Genomic DNA, 26,260 nt, shown 5'->3' with positions numbered 1-26,260 from the left:
ACTGAAAAGTTCTGCATTTTCTGGATGGTGCAGAAGTCCTCAACAAAGCAGTCCTTTGGTTTACAAGTCTCATCAATGTAGAGGAGGCTGCATTGGGAGTACCGGACACAATGCACAGTCTCAGCGGATCTGCAGGTGAAGTTTTGCCTCATCTGAAAGGACTGTTTGGGGACTGAATGGAGGTGAAGGAGGAGGTGAATGAGTAAGTGGTACACTTTGGCAACTTTCAGGAATAAGTGCTGGGAGGGATGAATGGTCAAGCGATTCATGGAGGGAGCAATCCCTGCAGAAAGTGGAAGGAGTGTGGGAGGTAAAGATGTGTTTGGTGGTAGGTTCCCTTTGGAATTGGTGGAAGTTGTGGCAAAATATGTGTTGGTTCTGGAGGCTCATGGGTGGTAGCTAAGAACAAGAGGATCTCTATCTCTGTTAAGGTGGGAGTAAGATGGAGTGAGTGCAATGTTCTAGTAATGAAGGAGATGTGGGTGAGGACAACATCAGTGGTAAAAGAATTGAAACCCCGTTCTTTGAAGAAGCAGGACATCTCTGGTGTCCTGGTAAGGAAAGCCTGAGAACAGATGTAGCGGAGATGAAGGAACTAAGAAAAGGGAATAGCAGTGTTACAGGAGACAGGGTGAGAAGAGGTATTGTCTAGATAGCCATGGGAACAGTAGGTTTATAAAAAACATTGGTTGACAGTTTGTCTCTATAGATGGAGACAAAACTATATACATTTAATTGGAGCACATTGGGATTATTATATTTTGGTGCAATTAAGTGGCTGCCCCAATTAGCTGAAGTTTCATGGAAATAGTTAAAAAGGTATAAAAATAGACAACTGCCATTTAACCTATTTATATTGAGATCACTTGAGAATCAACCACTGCTGACTTGTTACAGTAATTTTGCCAAATTGGATTTTCCATATCCCTATAGAGAACTTAATTTAGCCCTTTGTATGATCACACGCAGATTCTTTAACCTTGATTCACAGATTGTTAAAGGGAAGCTCATATTGTAGGTATGATGTATTTGCTTAGTATTTTCATCAAGATTTTGAGATTTTCAACCAATGGGTCTTTCTAACACAAACGAGAAAATCTGCAGATGCTGGAAATCCGAGCAACACACACAAAATGCTGGAGGAACTCAGCAGGCCAGGCAGCATCTATGGAAAATAGTACAGTTGATGTTTTGGGCCGAAACACTTCAGCAGGACTTGAGGAAAAAAATCTGAGGAGTAGATTTGAAAGGTCAAGGAGGGGAGAGAGAAATGGCAGGCGATAGGTGGAACTTAGGGAGGGATGAAGCAAACAACTAGGAAGTTGATTGGTTAAAGAGACAGAAGGCCATGGAAGAAAGTAAAAAAGCGTGGCAAGGGAGGAAAGGAGCATCAGAGGGTGGGCAAGTAGATAACATGAGAGAGGGACAAAGGGATAGAGTGAAGTGGGAGCGGGGGAGGGGGAGTTGAAGGGGGAGAAGGCATTTCTAGAAGTTTGAGAAATTAAGTGTGTCCTTAACCCAACAGTGGAGGAGGCCATGGATGGGCATATTGGAATGGGAAGTGAAATTTAAATGGGTAGCCACTGGGAGATGTTGCTGTTCTTTCTGTCTTTTTGTTCCACAAAATTCTGGAGAAACTTAGCCAGTCAGGCAACATCCATGAAAATTAACAAACATTTGACATTTCCATAGCTGCTGTCTGCCCTGCTGAATTCCTCCAGCATTTTGTGTGTGTTGCTTTTGATTTCCAGCATCTGAAATTTTTCTCATGTTTATTATTTGATTTCTATCTTAATTTGTTTTCCAGAAGTTATTCATATAATTCATTTGCCTGTGCAGTACCATGAATTGACCTAAAACGGGTTGCATTGTTAAAACATCCACAGACCTTCAAGTTGCACTTCTATTGTTTTTTCCATTTTTTCTGAATGATTAAATAAAAACCAATCATGAAAGAGTTTCAATGCTGCAGAGCCTTTCATCCTTTCACACAAATATTTTGCCAGTCATGATCTGCAGAAGCTAAGAAGATGCATTTTTTTATTATCAGTCATTTTCCCACCCAGCAAGTGGATAAAGGCTTCAGGCGTCCCATCACATGTTATTTGCTCGATAGATAAAGAAGTCCAAGGGCTGAATAGAATTTTTCCTATCTGGGTTTTGATTTACTGACTTAATGATGTGCAACTTTAACAATATAAATGTTCAAGGATAAATGTGTTAGGGCGCAAATTACTCGAGATTTTTTCAACAGTTTAAAATAATTAATGTGCAATATATAGAAATAAATTCCAACAATTGAAGATTTTCCTTTCCTAACATGAAAATGTAGCACTGAACTAGTTGCACATTCTCTAAAATTCTAATTACTAACCTTCAGAAGTGTTTGACCAGTTTCAAATTTTGGAAACAGTCTATACTGTTGCCAACTTGCAGGAAAAATTTCAAGGCAGTGGTGCTTCTTCTGTCTAGCTAACTTTAACTTGAAAAAAGAAATAGTGGCAGCACTATTTTTCAATTACTGGATTAGTAATCTTGAGGCTGGCCTGACCTAAGCTTAATTCCCACTATGGCAGCTTTTCTGAATTTAAATTCAGTAAATAATGTGTCTTTGAAGTCTAAAGCAAAATAAAGGAAATAGAAATGGGCCCCCAAAGCATCCAGCATAAGGGGTAGCCTATTAAGTACTAAAATGAATAGAAATTTCTGCACTCAGAGGATGATAAATCTTGGAATTCTGTGGAGGGTCAGTCATTGATTACCTTTACAAGATAATTAAGAAATCAAGAGAAAGTTCAGGAAGATTGTATTTACAGTCAAAGATCAACCATGATTTTACTGAATGGTGGATCAGGATAACTTCCCTATTTCTTATGTTTACCAGAGTGTTACCATTGAAGCTATGTTGCACGACTAAATTGCAGCACAAAATGCCTTTGGCACAGCAATCATTATAAGTGGTCGTAGGATTTAACCTAAATTTGATGTTTTTGTTGGTATGGGTGATGATGACTTAACTTTATTCACTTGTGAGCTGAGAATGAACCCCCAAAGAAAATGCATAAATTGCAGATTGTTTTGGAACACAGATGTAAATACCGTATGTAAATTTGCATCAGTTTAACTTTGTTGAAATGCATTGCAGGGAAGTTTGGAAGGTGCCAAAGTAGAAGACCTAGAATAGACATAGCACCTAGAATACAGAACAGAAATTGTGTTGTTATCAAAGTAGGCTCCTTATAGGTAATGGTGCATTAGCTCAACACTGACTCATTTACCACCCCACAAGACCTCTAATACTTCAGCTGATAGGACAGTACTGAAATAATTTTCTTCTTAGTCTTTTGCTTTAGATTGAGAAGATTTGCTTCTACTTTCTGAGTTGGGTGTTGAGGTCACTATGGGATCTGCATACTCCAGTGGTAATGAGACTCTAGATTATCAGTGGCATCTCAAATGTTCTTTGTATTAGTATTATTAGTATTAGGTGAAGAATTTCACAGATTAGTGAAGATAGTACTTTTATTTCTTCCAAGAAGCTTTTAAAAAATAAACTTGAAGCTGTCCCTCTACTTGGTAATCTATTAACATGGTGGCACTTAGAGTAGTGTACTTGTATGGGAGTATGGGGACAAATGCTTCTCATGGTGCTTGTTGGGGTAATTAAAGCTGTGATATTAGATTGAATGAGAATGCTACTGTTAGTTTATTCATCTTGCCAGTGGAATTGGAAGATTTTTCTGGAGCAGTTGTGATATTTCTCCAGGGCTATGAGGTACTTTCCACGTCTGAAGTGTATTGGAGCGTGTGTATTACTGCCTAGTAGATTACAAGCTTTGTGTTTGGCTTATTTGAACACTGAGGCCTCAGATATCCAAAGGTTATTCTGGTCTAAGGAGGAGGAGACCCAGGGAGAAGTGATAGGCAGGTGAGAAGAGATAAAGTGCCAGAGCGTAGAATAGAAGAAGAGGGGAGAAGAAGGGACATTTTTGTTATCAGAATGAGAAATTGATACTTGTACCATCAGGTTGGAGGCTACCCAGACGGAAATAAAACTCAAACAGGATCCCACTACCAAGCATATCTTTCCCTCCCGCCCCTTTCTGCTTTGCGCAGGGATTGCTCCCTACGCGACTCCCTTGTCCATTCGTTGCCCCCATCGCTTCCCACCGATCTCCCTCCTGGCACTTATCCTTGTAAGCGGAACAAGTGCTACACCTGCCCTTACACTTTCTCCCTCACCACCATTCAGGGCCCCAGACTGTCCTTCCAGGTGAGGCGACACTTCACCTGTGAGTCGGCTGGTGTGGTATACTGCGTCTGGTGCTCCCGGTGTGGCCTTTTATATATTGATGAGACCAGACGCAGACTGGGAGACCATTTTGCTGAACACCTGTGCTCTGTCCGCCAGAGAAAGCAGGATCTCCCAGTGGCCACACATTTTAATTCCACGTCCCATTCCCATTCTGATATGTCCATCCATGGCCTCCTCTACTGTCAAGATGAAGCCACACTCAGGTTGGAGGAACAACACCTTACATTCCATCTGGGTAGCCTCCAACCTGATGGCATGAATATTGACTTCTCTAACTTCTGTTAATGCCTCTCCTCCCTTTCTTACCCCATCCCTGATGTATTTAGTTTTCCCCCTCTTTTTTTTCTTTCTCTCTCTGCCCATCACTCTGCCTGTTCTCCATCTCCCTCTGGTGCTCCCCTCCCCCTTTCTTTCTCCCTAGGCCTCCCGTTCCATGATCCTTTCCCTTCTCCAGCTCTATCCCTTTTGCCAATCACCTTTCCAGCTCTCAGCTTCACCGCACCCTCTCTGGTCTTCTCCTATCATTTTGCCTTTCCCCCTCCCCCTGCTACTTTCAAATCTCTTACTATCTTTCCTTCAAGTTAGTCCTGACAAAGGGTCTCGACCTGAAATGTCGACATTGCTTCTTCCTATGGATGCTGCCTGGCCTGCTGTGTTCCACCAGCATTTTGTGTGTGTTGCTTGAATTTCCAGCATCTGCAGATTTCCTCGTGTGCGGGAAATAAAACTGTTGTTACTTTCCCCTGGGTCCCCTCTGTCTTCCCTTTTTCCTATGGTCCACTGTCCTCTCCTGTTATTTTCCTCCTTCTCCAGCCCTTTATCTTACCCACCCACCTGTCTTCACCTATCAATTTCTAGCTAGCCGCCGCTTTCTTCCCCGCCCCCCCCCCCCCCCCCCCCCCACCATTTTATTCAGGCATCTTCCCCCTTCATTTTCAGTATTGAAGAATGGTCTTGTTCCAAAACATTGACTGTTTATTCATTTCAGTTGACACTGCCCAACTTTCTGAGTTCCTCCAGTATTTTGTGTGTGTTGCTAGTTACTAGTTCACGTTGATGTTAGGTCTGTGTGGACAGATGAGAGCTGCAAAGTGTTTGCCCAGGATTTTGTGCTTCGATGTCTGAATCCACAACCTCAGATTCTTAGGCAATAATCCAATCACCTGAGGCAGAGTTGAATTGAAATTGTTTTATTTTAAGGAATGTCACTTATTAAATGAAGCACAATCATTCTCTGACATACAGGTTCTCCAGCTGAATATAGGACATAAGTTTTCTGTTTTTCTGAGGAAGTCCCCACGGTGTACAAGACATTCAAATTTCACATCAAAACCTTTATTTTCAAATAGAGCGGCCTTCACCCTTTAATTGCACAATTATCACATGAGTGTCCTACACTAGTCATTCTTATGGTGCATCAACGTTCCTTGCCTAGCATCAATGATAGAGAAAATGTAATAATCTGTTAAGGAAGCTGCAAACACAAAATCTTGTTAAAACAAATCTGTTAAGATTTTTTTGAGGTCCTAAACAGAATAGATAAAGGATGAGTTGGTTGGGTGTATTTAGACATTCAGGTGGTTCTTGGTGATGCACAAGATGTGTTAAACAAAATTATATTCTTGCATATAAGGTTGGGTTAGCATGTTTGAAAGAAAAGGTAACTTTCAAGGGATTAGGAGGATAATAAGAATGGGGTCAGATTGATTCTGCCCATTTGTTCAGAGTCTATATTAGTGATTTGAGTAAGAGGACAAAGTATTCTGATTTCTGCTAAGAAACTGGGTTGCTGTTTGAGTTCTGAGAAGGATGCAGAGAGGCATCAGGGAAAATGTGTGTTGTCTCAGTGAAAAGGATGGGTCTTTGATGGGATAAAATGTGAAAAAGTGGAAGACTATTTGGGGTGAAATTAAAATATTTTTAATTCACTGTTGGTGTTCAGAATATCCTTGTATCTGTAAGTAATTCAGAAGGTAAATGTTACGCTGAGTTATAGTGCCCTGATGAGACCACAACTTTGATGCTACTAAAGGTAAGGTATACCTGCACTAGAGGAAGTGCAGTGAAGATTCACAAGTTTAACTCATTAAGTGGAGGGGTTTGTCATACGAGGACAGAATAAACAAACTTTGCATTTTCGAGTTTAGAAGAATGAGCTGTGATCTCATTGAAATGTATAACATTCTTGAAAGAGTTTGAGGTGATAGTTCTGAGGGTCAAGCTCTCCCTGGCTGAAATGTTTCTTGACTGGAATCATGATCTCAAAGTAATAGGCCATCCGTTCAGTGCTGAGAAAAAATTTCCTCACTTAAAGATTCTCACTTGAGTACTGTAGTGTTTCAATTGCAGAATAGATGGTTGAATATTAAGGTATTCAGAGGGGATAGAGTTAGTGCTACTGAAATTTTAAAAAAAGTTGGAAACGGCAATGGAAATGTGAGAGTCAAAAAGTCTGCTCCTGTTTATTATGTTTGCAGGAGAAGGAATTCTGTTGTGGCACAGAAACAGTTACTTGTTTCTAAAGTTGCAATCAGAAAATGGAAAAATTCTCTGGTTATTAGTATAGTTTATGAATCTAAAGCATTGACCAGTGCCGAAAACAAAAAAAAAATCAGACTTTGCTTTCATAGAAATGACAGTGCTATTCATAATTCATTGTATTTTAAATAAAAAAATAGAATTATTGTTTGGTTAAAATTTGAATGGAAATGAGATGATTAATAAGTTCCAGTATTTGTTTTCATAATGTGATAAACTATATGAGCATCTATTCATGGTTGTTCAAAATAAACATGTCTCCAGCAAAATGGATTCAGATTGTTTTTAAGCTTAACAATGCATATAGGGAATAGGAGGTCGTCATGAGCAAGATTAGTGCCTTGCAAATGTCAATATTCTTGTCAACTTGCTGCAAGTGCAGTCTTTGTATGGGTTGGACACCCAAGGCCTGATTCATAGTGTGGACTTTTAGGTTGAATTGGAGGATGAATAATTTAGACAAATACACTGCAAATGTAATTCAATCCTCATTTTAAAGTCATGGATTCTGTCTTATTTTTACACTTCAAGTTCAGATGTCTACGTTAAAAATTAAAGGCATCTAATTTTTGACACAGATAAATTGTAATCATTCCCTTCTTAATGAAGAGTTAAATTTCAGAATGACAAATTTTCATGTGTTTATAGTGGAACAACTTTACTCAACATCACGTGCCCCATCATTGAACAGTTCTCATAATCTATGGGCTCACTTTGATGACTCTTCATCTCATTTACTCAATATATATTGCTTATTATTACTATTATTCCTTTCATTTTCATTTTTGTATTTGCACAGCTTGTCTTTTGCACATTGGCTGTTTGTCCATTTGGTCTTTCTTTGATCCTGTTGGGCTTCTTGGTTTTATTGAGTATGCTTGCAAGAAAACAAATTTCAGGGTAGTATATGGTGACATATTTATTTCAATAAATTTACTTTGAACTTTGATATACGAAGTAATACAATATTTAAAAGAAGTTCAAACAAGCATCAGCTAATGCTGTGTACAATAATTTATTTACAAATGGGGATGATCTTGTTTACTCTTAATCTGCTATTTTTGTTTTCAGAATTCATGATTAACAATTTTAAAATGTTCCCTTGTTCTAAGACTGATATTGTTTTTGATATTTTTAAAACTTCAGTTATAAACTACAGAATCTTTTATTAAAATATTTTATCACTTTTATAGATGGTTGGATCAATTGATGGTGTATCCTAGAACCAATAAGCAAAATCAGAAGAAGAAACGAAAGGTTGAGCCCACAACTGTACAGGTACAATCTGCAATGAAACCTTGACACTATTTATTAATGTCTAATATTAAAGTAGTGACTACTTAGCCATAGAAAAACTATTGAGTTAGATGTAAAACAAAATAAGGCATTTATATGTGTTTACAATCCTGATTCAAATTAAGGCACGGCTTTGTACTGGCCCACAATTTTCAGTAAGAATAGTAAAGATGAAGATTAGCTCCTTTTGTCACATGTGCATTGAAACATATAGTGAAATGCTTCATTTGTGTCAGAGCAAATCAATGAGGACTGAGCTGAGTGCAACCCACAAGTGTCACCACACTTCCAGTGGCAACAAAGCATACCCACAACTTAATAACCCTAACCTCTACTATATATCTTTGGAATGTGGGAAGAAAGTAGAGCACCCAGAAGAAACACACACGGTCATGGAAAGAACATACAAACTCCTTCCAGACAGCAGTAGAATTTGAATCTCCAGATTGGTGATCACTGGACTGTAAAGTAATTGCATTAACTGCTACACTATAGAAACATAGAAAACCTACAGCACAATCCAGGCCCTTCAGCCCATAAAGCTGTGCCAAACATGTCCTTACCTTAGAACTACTTAGGTTTACCCATAGCCCTCTATTTTTCTAAGTTCCATTTCCAGGAGTCTCTTAAAAGATCCTATTGTTTCCGCCTCCACCACTGCCACCGACAGCCCATTTCACACACTCACCACTCTCTGCATTTTTCTTTTAAAAAAAAACGTACCTCTGGCATCTCCTCTGTACCTACTTCACAGCACCTGTGCCCTCTCGTGCTAGCCACTTCAGCCCTGGGGAAAAACCTCTGACTATCCACATGATCAATTCCTCTCATTATCTTGCACACCTCTATCAGGTCACTTCTCATCCTCCATCATTCCATGGAGAAAAGGCTGAGTTTACTCAACCTGTTCTCATAAGGCATGCTCCCCAATTCAGGCAACATCCTTGTAAATCTCCTCTGCACTGTTTTTATGGTTTCCACGTCCTTCCTGTAGCGAGGCAACCAGAATTGAGCACAGTACTCCAAGTGGGGTCTGATCAGGATCCTATATAGCTGCAACATTACCTCTCGGCTCTTAAACTCAGTCCCACGGTTGATGAAGGACAATGCACTGTATGCCTCCTTAACTACAGAGTCAAACTGTGTAGCAGCTTTAAGTGTCCTATGGACTCGGACCCCAAGATCCCTCTGATCCTTCACACTGCCACGAGTCTTGCCATTAATGCTATATTCTGCCATCATATTTGACCTACCAAAATGAACCACTTCACACTTATCTGGGTTGAACTCCATCTGCCACTTCTCAGCCCAGTTTTGCATCCTATCGATGTCCTGCTGTAACTCTGATAGCCCTCCACACTATCCACAACATCCCCAACCTTTGTGTCGTCAGCAAATTTACTAACCCATCCCTCCACTTCCCCATCCAGGTCACTTATAAAAATCATGAAGAATAGGGGTCCCAGAACAGATCCCTGAGGCACACCTCTGGTCACTGACTTCCATGCAGAATATGTTCCATCTACACCCACTCTGCCTTCAGTGGGCAAGCCAGTTCTCGATCCACAAAGCAGTGTCCCCTTGGATTCCCATGTCTCCTTACTTTCTTAATAAGCCTTGCATGAGGTACCTTATCAAATGCCTTGCTGAAATCCATATACACTACATCTACTGCTCTATCTTCATCAATGTGTTTTGTCACATCCTCAAAAAATTCAGTCAGGCTCGTAAGGCATGACCTGCCTTTGACAAGCCATGATGACTATTCCTAATCATATTAGGCCTCTCCAAATGTTCATGAATCCTGCCTTTCAGGATCTTCTCCATTGTGCTCTCCAAACTCCCTTCAGCTCCCTGATATTAAGTTGTAAGTCAGAGTGTGATCTTTGCTAGTTAAATATCACATTTAAGCACTGGAATGCAGATATTGCTCACTCAGTGCTGCTCTAAAATCTACCATACTAGTACCCTACCAAGAAGTTTGGCAATGTATATATGGAGACAGCATTGATTATTAAAGACCTGCAATTGCAGCATGTAAACTTGTGTCTTCACAATTCAGTTTTTTGTACTCTTTGTAAGAATTTCATAATTTTATTTACTGCTAAACACATAACCAAAATCTCTTACAGATTTTATTTTGACTTTTTTTCCTATTTGAATCTCAATACTTCCTTTAAAATCTTTAGTTTCTATATATAAAATTGTATTGAATTAAACCTAGTTTATTAGTTTCATTTCCTCTCTGTTGAAATTGGTTGTGCTGCTGGTAGTCATAATCTTAGCCTTCAGGTTAAGGTGTAAACCCATTTTGAGGCTATGTTCCTTTTCTTTTTCAATCTTTTTATTAATATCAACATCGTAAGATTGATACATAATTATTGAGATTACAAAATTACAAAATTAAAATGAACATAAAAGGATACATAAACAATGAGTACAATATAGTTGAGTCTTCCCAAGTCATACATGATACGAGTATAATATGAACAAGACCAAAAAAAAACAAGCTAAGTATATCAATATGAAAAAAAAACAGAAAAAGAAGAAAAAAATTACCCCAGAAAACAAGAACTAATCTAACAAACTAACCACTAACTAAGAAAAAGAAAAAAGAAAAAAAACATGGGCTGTTTATAGTATCTAAGAAAAGACAAAGATTCATCAGTGTCATCAACTCCGATCCTCTCTACACATATATAATCAGAAACAGAAAAAAATAGGATTGGAACAGGGTCAAATTGCATCATGTGAAAATATCGAATAAATGGCCTCCAAGTCTTTTCAAATTTAATAGAATGGTCATATATGACACTTCTACCGTAGATTCCGTACTACAGAGCGCACCTGATTAAAAGCCGCAGGCTCTAAATTTAGAAAGAAAATCAATTTTGTACTTGTACAAGCCGCACCGGATTTTAGGCCGCACCGGATTTTAGGCCGCAGGTGTCCCACGTTGTAATATGAGATATTTACACAGAAAGATATTACACGTGAGGATTTTTTAACTTTTAATTAAATCCGTATGGTAACATAAACAAATACATATTGCAAATGCTTTTTTTCGAACCGTGCCTGTAACACGGCTACTTTTAAATATACATACGTATCGGTAACACACAAATTACGTTGCGTATACTTTTTTACTGAACAGTGCACGAACAACATTCCAATATCTCCTAACGACTGGTAAAAAAATATATATACTGCAGCCTACCAGGAAAAGTTATTGATCGCCTTTAACTTAAAAGCAGCGTTCTCGCGCGGGTCTAATGCCGCTCGCCCCCACCTTCCCATTTATCGCAAACCGGTATTTCCCACAAGACGCGGCGAAACTGGATGTGACGTCATAGCATCCCGGGATGTAGTACAGAAAACAAATATAGTTAAAACACTTCTAACTTTAACTAGAAAATACTAACAAATGAATTACTAAGCGAAAATATTATAAACTAAATAACTGCCATAAAGGCAGCACAATGCTTTTCTTCGAGTGTTTTCCATGTTGATGAGGGTGAGTACAAATGACTGATTTACAATAATTTAATTGTGAAAGTGCGCTTGATTTATCGTACAATTTCATTGGACCTCTGTGAACTACTCATCAATTTTATTGGTCTACTGTTACGAGGCAAAATGTTTTTGGCGGCATGAAAAAAAAACATGCATTAGCCGCACCGTAGTAAAAGCCGCAGTGTTCAAAGCTGTTCAAAGCGTGGGGAAAAAGTAGCGGCTTATAATCCGGCATCTACGGTAATTTTTTCCAAATTTAAACATAACATAGTTTGAGAAAACCAATGAAATGTGGTAGGGGGATTAATCTCTTTCCAATTCAACAAAATAGATCTTTTAGCCATTAATGTTAGAAATGCAATCATTCGACAAGCAGAAGGAGATAAATGAATTCAGTCCATCATTGGTAGACCAAAGATTGCAGTAATAGGATGAGGTTGTAAATCAATACTCAATACCGTAGAAATAATATCAAAAATGTCATTCCAATATTTTTTTCAAAAACGGACATGACCAAAACATATGAGTTAGAGAGGCTATCTCAGAATGACATCTGTCACATATAGGATTTAAATGGGAATAAAAGCGAGCTAATTTATCCTTGGACATATGAGCCCTGTACACAACTTTAAACTGTATCAACGAATGTTTAGAACATATAGAGGATGAATTAACTAGTTGAAGAATTTTATTCCATTTCTCAATAGGAATAGTAAAGTTAAGTTCCCTTTCCCAATCATTCTTAATCTTATAAAAAGCCTCTGAATGTATTTTCATAATTATATTGTAAACATTCGATATTACACCTTTCTGAAAAGGATTTATTTCTGGCATTTTCTCCAAAATACCCATTGAATCTAGATTTGGAAAGGTAGGAAGTACAGTGTTTAAAAAGTTCCTAATCTGTAGATATCTAAAAAAATGAGATCTGGGCATATTATATTTAATTGATAATTGTTCAAAAGACATGAAACAGTTATCCAAAAGTAAATCAGAAAATCGTAGTATACCTTTAGTTTTCCAAGCTAAATAGGCTTGGTCCATAATAGAGGGATGAAAAAAGAAATTGGATACAATAGGAATTGCTAAAACAAATTGATTCAACCCAAAAGATTTCCAAAATTGAGACCATATACGTAGAGTGTGTTTAACTATCAGATTGTCAATTCGTTTATGCAATTTAGAAAGAGCAAAGGGTAGAGAAGTCCCTAAAATAGAACCCAATGAAAATCCTTGTACAGATTTAGTTTCCAAATTTACCCAATGAGGGCTAGGAGATAAATCCAAATCCTTTAACCAACATTTCAAATATTGGATATTAAGAGGCTATGTTCCTTGATGTTGTGTAGCAGTTGCTTTAGGTTTTAATTGCTTTCAGTCAGTATTGTCATGTCATCAGCATAACGAAGGTAATTAATTGATGATTCTGCCACCAATTCGCACCCCTCAGTTCTCCTCATATACTCCTGCTTCTCTGAAGTAGTACTCTATAATTCTGCATTTTGGCTTGTTGGGACATGTGTGGTAGGAAAGGTCTGATAATTCGTGATATCACTGACTGAAATGGGTGTTATATCTTTTGAACAGCATTCAATTTTACTGTGAACAAGGTTACAACTGAGAAAAGAATGTTGCTGTTCTATCTTTGTACTGTGCTCTGCAAATAGTTTTGCAATTTCAGCCCTGTAATTTTAGGAAAAATTACAAAGGGAAATCTTGAGATTCCAATAAAATCAAACTAAATCATGTATTAAATATATGTGATAAGGTGCCAGAGGTTTTTAATCTATTTGTATTAACACTATTTGTGACTGGTGAATAAAGAAAAAAGCAAAAATATGCATGTGAGAATAGTAGATAAAAGTAGAAATAATAAAAAAAAAACACAAATTGAATTTGGCACAGGATACATTAGAGGAAATTTTAAAAATTAGGAATGAAATTAATAGTTTGGCTATGCAAGAAATCAAGAAAAATTTAATGTTTCTGAAACAGGGACATTATGAAAGTGGATCTAAGTCTATGAAAATACTGACGTGGAAACTGAAAAAAGAAAGATAGCAGAAAATACAATTCATAGAATTAGGGATCCAAGAACAAAAATAATTTTAAAAAAATAAGCTGAGTGAAATTCAAGAAGCTTTTAAAGTGTTTTACAAAACTCTATATTACAAAGTTCCAGGGGGAATCATAATCCAAATTGACACCTTCCTGAATTCTCTAGAGCTACCCACTTTAAGCAAAGAACAAAACAGAACGATGGCTGCTGACATAACTGAAGTTGAATTAAAAGCTGCAATTAGTAGGCTTAAATTAAGCAAGTCACCAGGATCAGATGGGTATACAGCAGAGTGGTACAAATAATTTAAAAATGAGTTAATTTCTGTTTTACTCCCCATACTGAACTGGGCTCTAAAAAAGGCACATATGCCCCCAGTTGGAAGGAAGCGATAATCTCAGCTATACCAAAAGAAGGCAAGGATAAAATGGAATGTGGGTCATTTAGACCAATATCCGTTCTTAATGTAGATTATAGATTATTTACCTCCATCATGGCCAAACGATTAGAGTAGTTTCTACCCATACTGATACGTAATGATCAGACAGGTTTTATATGACAACGCCAAACACAAGACAATATATGAAGGACACTTCACATTATGGATCATATACAAAAAAAAAATTGGAGCAATAGTGATAAGCGTGGATGCTGAAAAGGCATTTGATTCGGTTAATTTGAATTTTCTTTACAGATTTTTACGTAGATTTGGTTTCAAAAGACACAATTATTAAAATTATGCAGACACTATATGACAACCCTATGGCTAGGATTAAAATCAATGGATATTTATCAAATAGTCTTACCCTAGAAAGGGGCATGAGACAGGGTTGTGCATGGTCACCGCTACTCTTCGCCTTATATCTGGAACCATTAGTTCAATACTTCAGACAAAATGAAGACATCATGGGAGTTACTATTAAAGGGACAGAGCATAAATTGGCTTGTTACGCGGATGACATTTTGATCTATCTAGGGCAACCAACATACTCTTTACCTAAATTGATGCAATCCTTTGAACAATATGGTCAATTATCAGGATACAAGATCAACATAGATAAAACCCAATTACCGTAGATTCCGGACTACAGAGCGCACCTGATTAAAAGCCGCTGGCTCTAATTTTAGAAAGAAAATCAAATTTTTACTTGTACAGGCCGCACCGGATTTTTGGCCGCAGGTATCCCACGTTGTAATATGAGATATTTACACAGAAAGATATTACACGTGAGGATTTTTTAACTTTTAATTAAATCCATATGGTAACATAAACAAATACATATTGCAAATGCTTTTTTTCGAACCGTGCCTGTAACGCGGCTACTTTTAAATATACGTTGCGTATACTTTTTTACTGAACAACATTCCAATATCTCCTAACGACTGGTAAAAAATATATATACTGCAGCCTACCAGGAAAAGTTATTGATCGCCTTTAACTTAAAAGCAGCGTTCGCTCAGATCCAATGCCGCTCGCCCCCCTCCTTCCCGTTTATCGCAAACTGGCATTTTTCCCACAAGACGCGGCGAAACCGGGTGTGACGTCATAGCATCCCGCGATGTAGTACAGAAAACAAATATAGTTAAAACACTTCTAACTTTAACTAGAAAATGAATTACTAAGCGAAAATATTATAAACTAAATAACTGCCATAAAGGCAGCACAATGCTTTTCTTCGAGTGTTTTCCATGTTGATGAGGGTGAGTACAAATGACTGATTTACAATAATTTAATTGTGAAAGTGCGCTTGATTTATCGTACAATTTCATTGGACCTCTGTGAACTACTCATCAATTTTATTGGTCTACTGTTACGAGGCAAAATGTTTTTGGCGGCATGAAAAAAATCATGCATTAGCGCACCGTATTAAAGGCCGCAGTGTTCAAAGCTGTTCAAAATGTGGGAAAAAAGTAGCGGCTTATAATCCGACATCTACGGTACTTTCATATAACTATAGCCCACCAAGAGAAATTGGAAGTAGATATCCCTGGGCATGGCACACAGAGTCTTTCAAATACTTAGGCATCATTATGCCAAAAGATTTGGCAAAATTATCAGAATGTCATTATTAGCCTTTATATAAAAAATTAAGGAAGATATGGCAAGATGGAACCTGATTCCTTTTTTCAGTCTCAGTTCAAGGATTGAGTCTGTTAAAATGAATATACTGCCCAGACTGTTATATCCCTTTCAGACCCTACCAATAGAGATTAATCAAAATCAATTCAACGAATGAAGCAAGATGTTATCAAGGTATATTTGGCAAGGTAAAAGGCCTAGAGTCCGTCTCAAAACTTCGCAATTAGCAAAGGAAAAGGGGGGATGGGGCTTGCCTTCTCTTAGGGATTATTATTTTGCAGTACAGTTGAGAGCTGTGATATGTTGGTGCAACCCATCATATGATGCCCAATGGAAAAACATTGAGGAGCGGGTACTTCCCATCCCCATACAAGCAATTTTGGCTGATAACAACCTGTACGTAACTACTATTGATAACCCATGGGTGAAATTGACTCTTAAAATATGGAAAACTACTATAAAAGAATATAATCTAGAGGAGATATTGCAATTCTTAAATGGTGTGCATATGACTCGGATTTTACACCAAATAAATTGGATGCTAGATTTAAGGACTGGACAGCTAAAGGAATAACAGTTCTTTGCAACATAATGAAAGAAGGAACACTGTTCAGTTTTGAATGCTTAACGAGAAACACTTATTAGAAAAACAAGATGTTTATCGGTATTTACAGATGCGACAATATGTTAATAAGAAACTTAAAAATGTAACCAAGGCAAGTGCATGCTTGATAGAGCTATTTAGAAAAGCATATAATTCAGATAACGGTAGTAAAATCATTTCAAGCATGTATAAGGGTTTGTCAAATCTTAAAACACATTCAACTTCATACATTAAAACAAAATGGGAGAAGGAAGGAGGGATAATTATATCTGAGGAAGAATGGACAATAATATGGAGGTATCAGTAGAAGTGTACCAGTTCACAGAAATGGATGGAGCTCAGATGGAAAACCTTGATAAGATTTTTTTTACACCCTCTCAGAAATCCCTTTATGATAGTAACCTCCCTGTTTGCTGGAGAAATTGTGGAAATCAAAATGCAAATCATTATCATATTTTTTGGGACTACCCTGTTATCAAAGACTATTGGAAGGGGATACACAATGCCCTACAAGACATCTTTAAATGTGAAATACCCTTAGAGAGTAAGACCATATATTCTGGATGTATATCTCAAGAATGGTTGAAAAAAGATAAATATTTAATGAATATACTGTTGGTGGCTGGTAAAAAGATTCTTACTGGGAAATGGTTATCACAGGAGAGCCCAACTTTAAATACATGGATGGAAATTACAATGGACATTTACAAAATGGAGAAGATAACAGCATCTGTTAATCATAAGCTGGAACAATTTGATTCATACTGGAAAAAATGGTCTAACTACATAATGCCTCATAGGCCTGATTTTATTCTCACAAATCAATGGATATGTTGTAAAAAAAAAGATCACTCCCTACTTGTACATAGTTTTTTCCTTTTGCTTGTTTTTTCTTTCCACTCTTTTCTATAAGTGTATACCTCAGATAAATACTATGTGGAGATTTGTGACATATATGATTATATGATACATATGTACAATGTCTGAAATACATCTTACGGACATGTTTGATGATGAACTTCAATAAAAAAAATTATTAAAAAATGTAGAAATAATATGGTTGTCTTATTGTGGAAATTGGTTGTTACTGTTTGAAAATTACAGCAGTAACCATGCAGATTTTATTTGAATGTCCATAGGTCAGTGAAGACAAAGTATGTGGAATTTCCTCTTTCTTAGAGCACAGCTATGCCCTGTCCTGTCACTGGTTATATAACAGTATTAACTAAGGCAAACCAAATGAGCATTATGGAAGAGAAATTAATATTTTAAGTTTAAAGGTATATTTTAAATCAGTACTAATGACCCAGAAGCTTATGTTAGCTTATTGTGCTTGAAACAAGACAAATGAAATGATACCTTGACATGAATATAAATTACGATTACAATTTTTTGTGGAATTGAAGGACATGTATTTCGAACAGAGATGCGGAGAAATTACTTTAGTCAGAGGGTGGTAAATCTGTGGAATTTGTTGCTATGAGCAGCTGTGGAGGCCAAGTCATTGGGTACATTTAAGGCAGAGATAGATAGGTTCTTGATTAGCTAGGACCTTAAAGGGTATGGGGAGAAGACAAGGGAGTGGGGATGACTGGAAGAATTGGATCAGCCTATGATTGAATGTTGGAGCAGACTTGATGGGCCAAATGACCTACTTCTGCACCTATATCTTATGGTTTTACGGTCTTACTATCTAGTGATATTTTAGATAATTCAATTTTCTTCTGTGCATGATTCTAGAAATTTTTTATCATCTTCACACCAGTTTTACAGATACGTCACTGTATATGGTGATATGGTGATTGAGTAAAACAAGTTTCATTTTTAATTTGTAGTGTATTTTTGAGCTAATTTGTAATTTGAGTCACTTATCAAGAAATAGTCATCTTAGCCTCGTAATGGTCCATAAATGATCGTTTTCAATCTATCTCACTATTAGCTGCTGTATTTACGTTAGGGATTTAAAATGCTTTCTTCCTTTATTAACAGGACTGGATAAAAAAACAGAAACTGCAAGCTAGTCATTTTTTAGTCAAAGATCACCAAATTCAATTTACCTTGCCATTTCTTAGAAGACTCGTATCAATAACAACCCACTGTGGTGGATAATGAGTGTTAATTCCATGCTTTCCATTCACAAAGTTTATCTTTCAAAATGAAACTTGTCCGAAGCAAGCTTCAGTATAACAGCATTCCATCTGTCCATTGCTCGTGTTCAGCACACCTTTGACTTCCATGTTTGCACACTCACATGGAAGTCAAATGCCAACACAGTGGCATTTCCAGATCATACAGAGCTGAGAATCTGGATGCATTTTGCATCTACCCCCCACAAACACCCCCAATCCCAAGTTTTATTTCATCTGTATGCATCCTATTATTTCAGTCAATCATTGTCTTCCATTTAAAAAGTATGCTTTTTGTTCAATTTGCATAGTTTTTATTTTGATTGAATATTTCTTTAACTTTAATTTTTTTTAAACTTGTGGTATCACTAAATCAGCTGATCAAAACCTTAATATTTGCACGCCATGAGTCTTCATTGATAAGCTATTTCGTGAAAATATGGAATTTTCAATAGCCTTGGTGGTTTTTTTCTTGGAATGCTAGTGGAGGTGCTTTCATCAAAGGAAGTGTGTTGATCCTTTCATTTGTCCTGTGTTGATGCAAGAAAGCTTTTAGGGTATCATCCTCAACTGTAGCATGCCTGACCTCTGTCCTGCCATTGTAAGCATGGTATTGAAAGTAATAATTTATTTCCTTCTGGTTAAGTTTACCATTCTCCCTCTCCGCTATCATATTAACAGAATATTGGATATTTGTCAGTGGTAAAGTCGTAGAATTTTGGAGAAATGGCTAAACAGTTGTTGGAGATGGTAGTTATGTGATTATTGGATTGGATAATATTACCTGCAATGGTCTTGCTGTATGTAATCACTGGCTGTATCATCTGAGTTTTGAATGGTATTCAACATGATGTAGTCATCAACTTCCCAACTTTTTTATTAATATCATTGATGGAATAACTAAAGATGGATGGGCTGAGGACTGTGTGCTGAAGACTGCTGCAGTATTCATGAGCTAAAATAATTGGCCTCCAAACATTTTTGTTTGGGTACGCTTTCAGATAGAAGAATTTCCCCTCCCATTTTATTTAACTTCATTGCTGGGGCACCTGAATGCTATTTGCTGGCAACAGTATTTTGATGCAAGTGGTAGCACAAGTTGAGTACCCCTCATCCAAAATTCCAAACTCCGAAGACCTCAGAAATCTTTTGAGAGCTGACATGATGTCACAAATGGAAAGTTCCATCTGGGGCTGGGAAGCTGCGCAACACAGTTATGAGAAATGATCTCACCTACTTAATGAATGGAAGTTAATGAAAAATAGAAAAACACTGTATAAAGTGAAAAATTAAGATCTTGATCATGTATTGAAAGAATGGATTCATCAGTGCCAGAGTGAACATACCACTTAACGGTATATTGATCATGAAACATGCAAAGATCTATCATGATGAACTGAAATTTGAAGGTACAGTACAAATACAGTACACTGTAACCTTTTAATCACAACTTGGCATTGTAGGCAGAGACGAAAAGCCTTTCCATTTTTTTGTCGTTGGTTAACAGCTGATGCTGTTGTAATAATTTTACTATTAAGTACGTATGTGTTATGGAAAAACTATGGATAAATAGCTCTGCTGCCTTCTGGGCAGCCTTGGGAGAGGCGAAGGCTACGGGAATAAACCCAGACAGGAAATCCGAGTGGAGCCCCTAAGGTGGCTGGATGTCACTGAACATCCTTCTAGCAGCTCCTGCGCCCAAACTACTGCCAAATGTATTGCTTCGCTTTCCTTTGGACTGCAGTGGTGAGGCAGAGAGGGGGATCTTAAGAACTGGGCATCCCAGGATCTCATACCTTCCACTCAGGCTTGTGCCCTGGAGAGGTCACTCCAGTGCTGCATTACTCCTTCGAGATACATGGGGGTGGGGGGGCCAAAGAAGGCTTACTGGTAGCACATAAATTCAGAGTTGGAAGTTATGGCAATCCCGAGCTATGTCATTATATATTCCAAAATCCAAAAACATCTGAAATCCAAAATGCTCCTATCTCAAAGCATAAGGGATATTCAGCCTGTAGCCCCCTTCACATTATGTCTGGAATTCAGCATCTTTGTTTCACAATTGGACCAAAAATATAATGAGATATAGAGCCATGTAGTCTTTGAATGCAAACTGATCTGGTTATTAGTGACAAAACAAACCTGATAACACCGTACGTATTCTCTTTTATGGCAAGGTTAATCATCAAGAGCGCTAATGGAACAATTTTTTTACTAGATTGGATTTGATCTACCTTTTGTATTTTGTGTGATTAGGACATATCTAGGCAACTTTTTGCATTCCAGGTAAACAGAGGGTAACCATTTGTTTTGAGTAATATTAGGACTGTCTGAATATTAGTGAATGTTGCTCTGTGTCACAGTCAATTTACACTCAGTGACCACTTTATTAGGACAGCTGTGCACCTGCTTGTTAACGCACATATCTATCAGTCAATCATGTGCAGCAACTCGATGCATAAAAGTAGACAATCATGGTCAAGAGGTTAATTTGTTGTTCAAATGAAACATCAGAATGGGGAAGAAATATGATCAAGTAACCAACAGTTCTATGGGTGAAAATGCCTTGTTAATAAGAGAGGTCTGGGGAGAATGGCCCGACTGGTTCAAGCTGACAGGAAGGTGACAGTAACTCAAATAACCACATGTTGCAACAATGCCTGTAAGAGCATCTCTGAATGCACAACACGTCAAACATTAAAGTAGGTGGGCTACAGCATAAGATTATGAACCTACACAATTGCCACTTTATCAGATCCAGGACCAACTTAAAATAGTGACCACTGAAATGTTATTGAGCTGAATTTTCATTCTTGATGTATCATAAAATGTGTATGTATTGTTATAAGAAGTAATGTAATGACTGGTCAGTTCAGCATTACTAGAACTAAGCAGTAGTTTTGGACGCTGACTTCTTGTGGTTTTTTTGCAAGCGAGTACATCTGCCTGCACATTGATTCATTGCCAACCATTGACAAGGTAAGCAGTAGTCTGGGGCCGTTGTTCTGTACAGCAAAGCTTTTGACTCTCACGCTAGTACCTTAGACTGGCTAACCTTCAGAATTATATACTTGGCATACAGAAGGAAGAATGAAATCCAAGGAAGGAACAAACAGCACAATTCTGTAGTCTTTCCATTGTCTTGGGTGCATCTTGCTTCAGCAGTACAATTTCAGTAAGAACAAATGGATACTAAAACAAGTTGAATAATATCTTATACAGTTCATGTGAGTAAAATCACACTGCAATTCTGGTGTTGGCTTGGCATTGGGATTAGAGTTAAGGATTAACATTGGTTCTTGTGAAGGTAATTACGGTATTGAAAGAGGGATCCAACTGACTTTGCACTAAATTCCAAATCTGAATGGAGATGATTTTAGTGACTAGCAAGACCCAGCTACAAATGTGGGTAGTTCTCATAAGTGCTATAAGTCCAATTCTCATTAATTATAACTAATTATGGTTGATTCTGCATGGCTGTTTACAGGACAGTTTCTTATTGCTTGAGAACCTTTTACAAACTAGCAGTGAAGACAGCGAAGTCCACGTGAATGCTATTGACGCAAGAATAAGATTCATCATCCATTTCTTTAATATTTGTCATATCAAGTAGTCCTTTCAAGGGTATTTTTTTTCCTAATCAAGACAAAAAATAGGGATAGGGAATTCTTAAAAATATGCCATTGCTGTAATTTTCTTTTACATAATTTTGTAATGTAAATGTCCATGTATTTTATGGGTATATTACTGTCCACAGGGCTTAATAATTCTGATAGTTATTATCCAAAATTTCTTTCCTCTTCAACCACTTGCATTTTTGTATTTCTCAATAGAGGATATATTCTACAGAATTATTAAAATTTTCCTTCTAAATTTTTATTGTTACATGTGTAAGGCAGGGTGGGATAGGATTAGGGTAGTTGCACCTGCTGTTGTGATGGATATTCACTTTCCTGGCCCAAAAGGCTTATTGCTAAACTCAGTTTTCTAGCATAGTGGCATAACCTTTCGAAGGGGAAGTTAATGTAAATTGCAGGCAGCAATCAGTTTGAAGTTGGTTGCACAGCTTTGCACCTCAGATTTTTGAATTTTCTCCCTATTTAGAAAATAGTCTGTTTTTATTTCTTCTACCAAAGTGCTTGACTATTCACTTTCCGACATTATCTTCCATTTGTCACTTATTTGCCCATTCTCTTAATCTGTGCAAGTCCTTTTGTAGTCTCCCTGCTTCCTCAACACTACCTGCCCCACCACCTACCTTCGTATTTTTTTTAAAATTTTTTTTTATTGTTTTTAAATAGTTACAGAATAAATGTGCATGAAAAAAAAGTGTTACCCAGCCCCCCTCCCCTTAACCCCTCCCCCCTAACATCCCTATTAAAAAAATAAGAAAAAAAAGGGAATGCCTGGATGTTGGAAGATCCCCACATGCTCCACGGAGTTCTCATTTTTTTTAATATATGTTAAAATTCTTTTTCTTTTTACTGGCCCATTAAGCCCATTAACATTAAAATTTAAAAAATTTAGTAGATTAGTCATTATTTTTTTATTATATTACTCCAATCTATAATAATACCTAATTTTTCCACTTTCGTGGTATCCTGGGAAATCTTTATAAAAATCTCCATGTTGCTATGTGTGTCCCCACCAATCATCCAGGCAAAAAGATAGAAAAAAATTAAAATATAAAGGAAAAAAAAAATACCCCCCTACTAATGTTGTGGAAAAAAGACACAACATTACCCCCCTCTGCTGTACGGGTCATGGCAACCGCCATGATTACACACGTGAATCCCGCAGTAACCGATCCACAGCCCCCCAGCCCCCCCGCAACATAAAAAAGTATATGTATAAGAAGAGAAAAAAAAATACTATTCTCATTTAGTATTTCTAAAATTTTGCTTTTCTCTTCTATAATATCCATAAATGTCCATCATTTCTGTTCCTTGGGTCTATCTTCATCTTTAATCCATTACGTTTGGAAGCCTCTATGTGTAATTAGCGAATAGATGGAAGTTCTTGTACAAACTCCTCCGCTTTTCGATAATCGGAAAAAAAAATTTTTCCCTCCTCCAAAAAAATTATCAGTGTTGCTGGATGACGCATTGTAAATTTATAACCCTTTTCCCATAAGGCTTTTTTTGCTGGGTTAAATTCCTTCTTTCTCTTCAACAGGTTGTAACTTATATCAGGATAAAACAGAATTGGTTTCCCTGCTATCATCAGTGGCCCGTTTCTATTTTTGGCACTTTGGGCAGCGGCCTTCAGGATCTTTTCTTTTGTCTTGGTATCGTAAGCATTTTATCAAAATTGATCGTGGGTTTTGATCAGCTCGAGGTCTTGACCTTAAAGATCTATGCACCCTTTCAATCTCAATTGGAGTTTCTCTTTCCATTTCCAATTTTTCAGGAATCCATTTTTGAAAAAAATTTATTGGATCTTCTCCTATATCTTCTTTAAGTCCAACAATTTTAATATTATTTTGTCTACTGAGATTTTCAAGCTTATCAATTTTTTCCATAAATTGTTTTCTTTCTGATGTCCAAGCGGTATTTTCCTTTTCCATTTTGTCCATTCTTTCAACCATGTCTTCCGTTGTAGTTTCCAAGTCCGTAATTCTTTTTTCCATTTTTTCCTGTCTCTTTGTCATTTTATCAAGCATAATCTCCATATTGGTCATTTTTTTTCAAGTATTTTTTGATTATTTTTAATTACTTTTAATGTGTCTACCGTAGATTCCGGATTTTAAGCCGCTACTTTTTTCCCACATTTTGAACAGCTTTGAACTCTGCGGCCTTTAATACAGAGCGGCTAATACATGGTTTTTTTTCATGCCGCCAAAAACATTTTGCCTCGTAACAGTAGACCAATAAAATTGATGAGTAGTTCACAGAGGTCCAATGAAATTGTACGATAAATCAAGCGCACTTTCACAATTAAATTATTGTAAATCAGTCATTTGTACTCACCCTCATCAACATGGAAAACACTCGAAGAAAAGCATTGTGCTGCCTTTATGGCAGTTATTTAGTTTATAATATTTTCGCTTAGTAATTCATTTTCTAGTTAAAGTTAGAAGAGTTTTAACTATATTTGTTTTCTGTACTACATCGCGGGATGCTATGACGTCACACCTGGTTTCGCCGCGTCTTGTGGGATACCAGTTTGCGATAAACGGGACGGCGGGGGGGAGCGGCGGAGCGGTGGAGCGAAAACACTGCTTTTAAGTTAAAGGCGATCAATAACTTTTCCTGGTAGGCTGCAGTATATATATTTTTTACCAGTCATTAGGAGATATTGGAATGTTGTTCAGTAAAGAAGTATACGCAACGTATATTTAAAAGTAGCCGCGTTACAGGCACGGTTCGAAAAAAAGCATTTGCAATATGTATTTGTTTTTGTTACCATATGGATTTAATTAAAAGTTAAAAAATCCTCACGTGTAATATCTTTCTGTGTAAATATCTCATATTACAACGTGGGACACCTGCGGCCGAAAATCCGGTGCGGCCTTTACAAGTAAAAAATTGATTTTATTTCTAAAATTAGAGCCAGCGGCTTTTAATCAGGTGCGCTCTGTAGTCCGGAATCTACGGTAATTTACGCATTATTTGCCTCAAAGTCTTTTCTATATTTCTAGAAGGACTTTTACCTCTTTCTTCATCTGATCCTTCCGAGAGATTTGACTCTCCCTCCGATTCGCTATCACTTTCAGTTGCAGTTGTAGCTGGGCTTTGTAGTTCTTGTTGCTCCCGTTTGCGCATGCTCCATCCTTCACGTTTGCGCAGTTCACGATGGTTTTTTCCTTTGGAAGTGGCCAGTGTTGCCACAGTCTCCTGTTCCGTATCGCCGGTGACATAATGTACCTGAGACCGCGGTTCCTCGGTAGACGTGGGCCTTGTTCTTGTTCCAACTTGCGTAGTCTTCCCGGTATTAGTTTTTTTTCATCTTCCTTCCTTGAGGCATAGCTTGACACAGTCCGGAGTCGTTTATAAGTAACTTTTAGAAAGTATTGACTAACTTTTCTTCATTTAAACATTAATTTATTAACTTTTTACGGGAGAGCTGGGTCCCTGCGTCTCTATCCTACGTCATCACGTGATGTCCCCCCACCTACCTTCGTATTGACCGCACGCTTGGCCACAAAGCCATCAAGTCTGACATCCAAATCATTAATGTGCAATGTAAAGAGAAGTAGTCCCAATGCCGACCCTTGTGGAACACTACTAGTCACAGGCAACCAATCAGAAAGGGTTCCCTTTATTCCCACTCTTTGCTTCCTGCCAATCAGCCAATGCTCTATACATGTTAGTATTTTTCCTGTAATACTGTTGGCTCTTGTTAAGCAGCCTCGTGTGCAGCACCTTGTCAAAGGTCTTCTGAAAATCCAAGTACACAGCATCCACGGCTTCTCCTTTGTCTACCCTGCTTGTTATTTCTTCAAAGAATTCCAACAGATTTGTCAGGCAAGATTTTCCTTTAAGGTAACCATGTTAATTCTCGCTTATTTAACATGTGCCTCTAAGTACCCAGAAAGCACATGCTTAACACTCGACTTCAACATCTTTCCAACTACTGAGCTCAGGCTAACTGGCCTATATTTTCCTTTCTCTGCCTCTCTCCCTATTTAAAGAGTGGAGTGATATTTGCAATATTCCAGTCCTCCGGAGCCATTCTGGGATTTAATGATTCTTGAAAGTTCATTACTAATGCCTCCATGATCTCCTTA

The 26,260-nt window shown here is 37.5% G+C and overlaps 1 protein-coding gene across 5 annotated transcripts in view; it reads left to right on the top strand.

The window, feature by feature from the left end:
* The window catches only part of LOC140714546 (uncharacterized), a 441,169-nt gene that overhangs the window by 175,603 nt on the left and 239,306 nt on the right, over positions 1-26,260 (top strand). For all 5 annotated transcript variants that reach the window (XM_073025825.1, XM_073025824.1, XM_073025827.1 and 2 more), the window contains one exon: positions 8,047-8,131. In XM_073025825.1, the coding sequence (XP_072881926.1) occupies positions 8,047-8,131 (85 nt within the window). The remainder of the gene's footprint in view (positions 1-8,046; positions 8,132-26,260) is intronic.

This window comes from Hemitrygon akajei, chromosome 22 (genome assembly GCF_048418815.1).
Source record: "Hemitrygon akajei chromosome 22, sHemAka1.3, whole genome shotgun sequence".
NCBI classification, from domain to species: Eukaryota; Metazoa; Chordata; class Chondrichthyes; order Myliobatiformes; family Dasyatidae; genus Hemitrygon; species Hemitrygon akajei.
This window is presented reverse-complemented; position numbering and strand designations above follow the sequence as displayed.